The sequence below is a fragment of the Argiope bruennichi genome, chromosome 11 (assembly GCF_947563725.1).
Source record: "Argiope bruennichi chromosome 11, qqArgBrue1.1, whole genome shotgun sequence".
Taxonomy (NCBI): Eukaryota; Metazoa; Arthropoda; class Arachnida; order Araneae; family Araneidae; genus Argiope; species Argiope bruennichi.
This window is the reverse complement of record NC_079161.1, coordinates 41582773-41590779: the sequence shown is the minus strand read 5'-3', so window position 1 is coordinate 41590779 and position 8007 is coordinate 41582773. Positions and strand designations below refer to the sequence as shown.

The following is an 8007-nucleotide window of genomic DNA, read 5'->3' as shown; positions in this document are numbered from 1 at the left end:
TTTGCCTCAGTTTGAGAATAAATTTGGACTAAAATATTTATTTTAGTATTTTAGCTAGGGGTATAATTACATAATTTTTATAAACACGAATGCATATTTTAAGGAGAGAAAATACTTCAAAATTAAAATTTACATCGGGAAGAAATTTTGAGAATCTAATAAATGCAAAATTTTATTAAAATGTTAAAAATAGGAGCAAAAATTAAAGGAGAGCTTACTAGCTTGCAACAAATATATAAAGTAGAAGACTTTGTAATTAGATCTAAGGTCATTAATGATACAACATAAGAAATTACTACAATTTTATATTAAATAAAAAATGATAATGCATTAAAAAATTTTGTGTTTGATGACAGAAAGATATTACTAACAGAAACACAAAAACAGATAACTAATTCTTTTAATTAAATTCATTTTACACTTTTACATAAACAGCTGATATGTACAAAAAGATTATACTATTACTCACTAGAATCTCTAAATTCAAGATGGCCCCTCACATATTTTTTTAAAAAAATGATATAATTTCAAACTGATTATATTTCACAAATTTGCTAACTGTATGTCACAGGAAGCAAAAATAGTGATTTAAATTTCTTCAATTAAAATATGAAATTGTTCTGATTACAAGGGTTCATATTTAAACCAAACATTATTTAGTGTTTTAATCTATTGGATGATGCTATATTATTTTAAAAGCATTTCAGTCTTTTCATCATATAAAATAAAAAATTATAAAAATTATTCTTCAATTTTTTTTATATATATTTTACTTTTTTTTACAAATAAATGACATTAAATAGAAAAAAAAATAATGACTTTTGAATGAGCAAGGCAAAATAGATTACAAAATGCAGAAATTTTATTATAAAATAAATTTTCTGAAGTAAACACAAACAGCAAAGGCTAGAAACGTTACTCAAGTTACTAAGTTTACAATGAAACACAGATTGAAATGCATCAGAGAAATTACTTTCAGTGCTAATCTGGATATCATATTGCAATAGAAACAGATCTCAAACTATTTAGAAAAAGAAATATTCAGAGAAAATCAGCCAAAGATTATTACAATGTCACAACATCCATTATTTAATTTGGTCTGATAGATATGAAGAAAGTTTCTAAAGGAAACTAATGTAAATGAAATAAGTGAACATAGCTTTGAGGATAAATAGTGAAATGCATCTTTTGTACACAATCAATAAAAAGCTAGGAATCAGGGTAAACACCAATATTATATAAATAAGTGCTGAGTATAAAGTAGTACACAGATATGAATCTTATAAATTGCATTTGTTAGTACACATTAATATTGATAAATCACACTTTTAAGATTCATCAGGAGGCAAATGTACTTCAGGATAAGGTTCTCTTGGTGATGGATGAGGGGGTAAGAGATATATTTCATCATAGTTGCCATCAACAACAGCTCTTTCTGCAACACCACTATTTGCTGGTGGAGATCCTTCAAGGCCATCTGCTGCTAAATTAGTAATAGATTTGCTTCTGACACATTGGAAATCAACATGGCGACTCTTAGCCTCTTCTTTTTCCCAAGACATTCGAAGGAACGGTCTTTGGACATAATTGTAAATCACATCTGCTCTACCTCCAGGACGACATTTCACTTTCTCCTTGTGAGTGGGATAACCTTCAATGCCTAATCGAATCTTTTTCAATCCCCGTTCTTTGAGCACTTTCTTCGCAACATCACGGTTTTCAATATACTTGAAGAAACGATACATTTCTGTACTGTATATGATTTGTGAATGTTCTTCTCCAGTCTGAGGAGGATAATCTTCATCCCAGTCAACAATATCATCATCTAACAATACAACAATTTGACATTCACGGTCTCCTCTCTGTGCTGATGCAACCATGACAGGCAGTATTAGCTCTTCTAAGAAGTTCTCAAATTGTCTCTGTGCTCCTTCATTAGATAATTCATGCAGAAAACCCCTGAGATTATGACATCTGATGGTTTTTGCATCAAAAGGAATAAGAAGATAATCACAGGCATCACGCAGTTCAGTAACAGAAACGTTGGGAGGACACCGTATAACCCCGGTTTTATAATATTCCAACACAGCTCGAAAGACTAATGCAGATATTCCTTCTCCAATTTCATACTCCCCTCTTTCATTAGGACGAGTAATATTGTTCTCCAGTGATGATCCAAACATTCGGCCTAGCATGGTGTCAGGATAATCCGCAAATAAACTAGGGTCAACAACAATACGGGTATTTTCAACCACTAAAGTTACCCGCTCTTCGCTAGCAGGAGTTGCTAACCCTTGATTAGTAGAATTTGATGCTGAAGATGACATTGGTTTTGGAATTTACAATTCCTAAATAGCAACCAAGAATGTTTCAAGCTCTGAAAAAATATGAAAAACAAAAAATATATTATAGACACTATTATCAAAACATTAATATTAGAAATAAGAAAATAAAGAAGGTCAGATATAAAGAGAACATTGATATATTTTTTTATCACTATGCTTCTTATAATATTAGTATCATATTAACAAATGACATTTATTTGAAATTCAATAATTTTCATTATTGCAGATATTTTTTCAAAATTAATTTATCAAAATCAGGAAAAATATAGAAATTCACAGTATTGAGTTAATTCCTATATTTTTCTTGATAAAGTAATAATAAAAGAACAAACAGGATTTAGAGAAAAATATCCCCCCCCCCCTACTTTATTACATTTGTTGATTTAATTGCAATATTTCATTTGTGCAGTGATTTTCAAGAATTCCAGGTGTTGACATTAGAATAAAATATATATGTGCACAAAAGAAATGCAGTCTTTCATTTTTTTTAATTGAGGGGCTAGTCAAGATGAAAATATATGCAGAAATTAAGTATATATATATATATATATAAACAGATAAAAATAGATTGATTTAAATATCATTCAGGTTTAAATTTTATCATTAAATTCTTTTATATAATATTCTAACATGCTCTCATGAAAAAGAAAAATTTAAGAAGGTATACACATTCAACTAATATTTATGCTAGCTAATTAATTATTAACATCGTAAGTTTTTATTCATTCAGCTATAAAACATACAAAAATACCAAACAAGATTTGACAGACCTCCAAACACCCGCTAAACAAAACTATGACACTAGCCCAAGATGCTTTGAAATCATTGCAAAATTTCCTTCTCCCTTTGCTGTGATTGATTTAATATTCATGGTGCCTGATTTGTTTAGCAGAAATGATTGCCCTAATATGTTTGGTGAACAAAGAAGTTTTTTCAGAAATCCCAAAGGATAACTGAGCATATACTTGCTTAATAACCATCTCTTAAAAGATATCTTTCTTTTATATGTCAACTCTGTAAGAACAAGAGTTGCAAATGCAGTTTTTGAGGAGGTAGTTTTTTTTTTTTTTTTGTCTTTAATATCTAATATTCCGAGTTATCTAAACTTGAAGGATCCTAAGAAGAGTATTTCAATATTCTGAAATATATAAATTTGAACAATCTTAGGTTAAAATATTTCATAACATCTTTCTTTCATAAAAAATTAACGTTGACTTCACAGAATTGTTTTTTTCGAGTAATAAACATGTTTTATTTGTAACATCATTAAAATTTCATAATAATCTAATAATTTTTCAATGAAAAATTCACATCAAGCTTTTACTTTCCATACATAAACCTTTTCTAGATAAAGTTTAATATTTCATGTACAGATATTAGTCATCCAAACTTTATATCTATCGCATAATTTTGGTAGATATTTGGCTGAGAAGATGATACTTTTGGAATTTCACTTCAATTTATTTTTCTATGGGAAGTATAATATGTACAAACAGACAAAGGCAAAATGCTTTCATTCACACCAGAAAACTTTCTGAAAGTGAAAATGACTAAAGGAAAGATTGCTTTAGAATTACTTTAAGAAATAGAAAATAATTTTTTTCCTTAGCATTTTCACCAAGAGATTGTGATAGAGATTTCTTTGACACATGCCAATTTGAGAAAGAGCATTGTAGGTATGATTGAAAGGAATGTGTAGGTGTTAGACATTTTTATCCCTCTGCTCATGGCATAGGAAATAAGCATCAGCAATTTTTTTAGAGTGTATATATATAACTAAATGAAAAAAGTGGTATTTGGATCAGGAAATAAGAGAAAAAGAATAAAGTAACAAGGGCTAATTTAACATAGAAATTAATTAGAATTGGAATTAAATTAAGAGATATCCTTATATACATAAATATATTAAATAAGATTTCTAAAAAATGAATTCTTCTAAATAGCCCATTAACTCACAGAAACTAAAATTAAATAATGACATTTATAATTAAATCCAAGTGAGGAGTTACCTCCGAATAATTTCTTTTAATTTACTTAACAGAAGATTAATGCTATTTAATTTGTGTAGATTTGGCAAATGCATAAGCATCTTATGACGTTAATCTATACTAATGTGAAAAATCAATTGCTATCAATTAATTATAGCTATAACTACAAAATGAAATTGAATAATGATCTGATATCTATGCAATTTCTATTAAAAATGCCTTTGATAAACATGCATATGATTAATCCTTTTGCACTTCAATAGTGAATCCAACTACTTTTATATAAAATCACATTCTTACAGTCAGTGACAATTACATGTCTCTAAGAATGTGACTGACAGCTCACAATTACATATATCAGTTAATTAGTTCTGATACACAAGCATTCATAATGCATATGGAAATTAATATGCATGTCTATTTGAAATGAGTCTTTTTATAACCCTAAAAAAAGTACAGAATAAAATATTATGTTATTAATTAATAATTTAGACACACAAGTTGCATAAATGTAGTCATGCTGTCATTGATTATAATTCAGTATAATGTACTATAATTTTTAAAAAATTCATTAATCTGACATTTTAGCTCAGAAATAATATCAAAATAACATTAATGCAATAAGTATAATAAATATAAAATATGAGTTATTGCACTCCTCTGCCCTACTAAACATGCAAGAAACTATAAAGTCTGTTATTGAAGCCAAATGTTCTATTATTAAACAGCAGAATAAAGATATTTAATATTTTAATATAAAATATCATCAGTTTTATATAATGGGAAATGAAAAAGAGTGACGCAGAATGAAAAAAAAATGCTTCGTTCAAAGTATTTTTTATTTATTTCCAAAAATAAAATCTACAATTCTTAATCGTTTTGTCTTTGTTTTTTTAACAAATGCCATTTTAATAAGAAACTGATACATATTCCGAGTTGTATAAAAACACTTTTTAATACCTTATTATTTCAGATAATTCTGCATTCTAAAAGATGATTATTCCCTGACATTTTATAACTAATTCATGAATGAAATATTAGATAAAGTACAAATAATCTTTTTAAATACATTTTATTTAATAAAAAACTCTGAAATGAAGAAACAAATCCTAATACATTTCTATAAATTATTATATCTTTAATATTCGTGATATTAGGGCAGTAACAACATATTTTCGATAATTTTAGTTCAAATTCAGCAGAAATCCACTTAATTTCGAATCTTTGACATGTCAGTTTATTTTATTAAAAATAAAATACATTACGAATGCATAAGATCGACAATCAACATTGAATCAAAATTTAAGGAATAAATAAATTCCATGAGGGAACAAATAAAAATTTTATTATTTCATAAATCATCATTGATAAAAAGAACACTTACTAACGTATTATACACATAATCAGATTTTCTAAATAAATAGAAAAAGTTGCTTCATAGTTTCAGAATCTGTAAATTTTTGTTTTCTTTTTTAAATATACTATTCAATAAAATAAGTCTGATAAAATTTCACAAGTGGTACTTGAACTTCAGATTTAGGTATGGATTTGTTTTGAACAGACACTCTCGATAGTTCTCGATTCAGAACATGGGGAAATAATAAACGTAAAATGCAGACGAAACTGAAAACGTCTGGCAATGATTTTTATTCACAGTCGCTCTTCAGCAAAATTTGTTCCAAATAAAAATATCATTAGATCAATTTCCCGAGAGATTTCAGATACTTATTATGGGATATTTTCATTTTAAATGACTGCAGAATCTTAAAATAATTCAAAAAGCTTCATTTTTCAAAAGAATTCGAAATAAAATTCTTTATTTGAGGAGGAAGGATTGCAGCTTAAAATATCAAGATTTGATAATTACAGTATTATTAAACAGGAAAATTTCGTAATTAATTGTTATGAACAAAAAGTTTATATTAGTATTTTTATTTAAACATTAATACTCTTCTTTTGCTTCGAAAAATTTCAAGTTAGGGAAACAACTTTTTCTATTGTGGTGGAAATAATTCCCTAGAAGGGAATATTTGAGCGTAGAAGAAAAATTTATCCAATGTAGTATTAATTGGCAGCAGTCTGAATACATCCTTCCATGATGTTCAATGTTAATAAGAAAACCACAATTTATTTATGGTTTGGTTTATGTATACATATTTAACTCCACTTTCATGTTGCGTTTTTAAATCTGTTGTCTCTGATGTGATTAGGTAAATATGAATGTGTCCTTTGTCATGAAATATGGGCACCACTTAATTGGGTAGTTGTCTATTAAACGCTGTTCACCAAAACAGTTTTGGTATTGGTTATGGATGAGCTAGTGTCATTTCTGCTTGTATCCGCCAACGTTGGATCTATATTTGAAGATGTAAGTATGACGGAAACAAATTATCCACATTTTATCCATGATAATCAAGTTATTGCCTATTTCCATGTACGAGTTGCTAATTAGATTAAACTACATTGCTTTTTCTGTTTAATTATGTCTTATGATCCGTCTTTTATAACAGAATCATATTTTTTTAACATCGATTTTGATTTTTCTAAAGAAAATCGCCTTCTTCCTAACATACACATAAATATTGAGGATTTTATGAGAAATGAATTTATGAATTTTTTTAATAATGATTGCTGATTGTTAAAATTTTATTTATAGTTTACTGTAAAAATGGATTATTCCAGTTTTATAAAAATATTTTTTTATGTGTGCTTTTGATTATATTCTTTTAAGTCATATTTTTCATTATAAACAAATTATTATTTTTTTTCTGTTTTTGAATCTATTAATGAGATTTGAGTATATCTAAATTTAAAAAAAAAAAAAGAAAAAGTGAATTTTTTCTTTTTTAATAATTGATTTACTTATTCTTGTTTACCTTTTCAAAATATGTATCTGTAGTAATTGAAATACTTTTAAAATCTCACATTTCATAATTTTGCATCGTTTAGGACTCAATGTTGTTATAGTTAGAGATTTTTTGAGGAACAGTTACTATGTTTGTTTCACTTGCTCAGTAACTGAAATATCTCTTATTATAATCAAATGTTATTTAGATTATCAGATAATGTTCTGATTGATCCTATTTAAAATATTATGTAATAAATCTTTTTTTGTTATCTGAATAATTTATTGTATTCAAATTCTTATTCTTCTAATGGACAAGTGATGAGAACTTTTTTCAAATCTGTGTGGTGCTGTTTAAATTTTGTTCTCAATAAAAAAGTATTTTATTCTTTTATGTACCAAATACAACTTTTTTAATGATAATCATTTATGATTAAACATTAGTATGCTTGAATTAGTAGTGTATTTTTGTTTTTACTATTAATGAAATATTTATTTTCTGAATTTTAATTTATAATATAATTTTTTTTAAAATTGTGTTATCTATTCAGAAAATTGTATATTCATTGTATAAACATTTATATTCTGTACAAATATTGTATATTCTCTAAGAAGTAAAGCTCTTGACATATAAGTTTTATTAAAGTATATTTGAAATGCCTAAGTATATTTGAGACACATTAAAATGTACTGTTGATATTGAGTAAAAGGTTGCTTCTTTAATTTAGAAAATATTCTTTATTGATATTGTTGTAATGACTACAGATATGATTTGTTTTAAAGTATGTTGGTTTTAAGGGATATTTATTAGATATTTTTTTCAAGCTGA

The 8007-nt window shown here is 26.6% G+C and overlaps 2 protein-coding genes across 3 annotated transcripts in view; one reads left to right on the top strand and one right to left on the bottom strand.

The window, feature by feature from the left end:
- Positions 1–426: 426 nt before the first annotated feature.
- Positions 427–5927, bottom strand: LOC129956460 (BTB/POZ domain-containing protein 10-like). Its single transcript, XM_056068345.1, has 2 exons — positions 5718–5927; positions 427–2377 (listed from the first exon to the last, which is right to left on the bottom strand). Exon 2 carries the CDS (start codon positions 2325–2327, stop codon positions 1329–1331), a length of 999 nt encoding a protein of 332 aa, XP_055924320.1. The 5' UTR covers positions 2328–2377; positions 5718–5927; the 3' UTR covers positions 427–1328.
- A 489-nt stretch (positions 5928–6416) lies between these two features.
- The window catches only part of LOC129956459 (inositol polyphosphate-5-phosphatase A-like), a 40153-nt gene continuing 38562 nt past the window's right edge, over positions 6417–8007 (top strand). For both annotated transcript variants that reach the window (XR_008782695.1, XM_056068344.1), the window contains exon 1: positions 6417–6701. Coding sequence is in view for 1 of the 2 variants with exons in the window: in XM_056068344.1 (XP_055924319.1) it covers positions 6642–6701 (60 nt within the window). In the remaining variant the exon portion in view is untranslated. The remainder of the gene's footprint in view (positions 6702–8007) is intronic.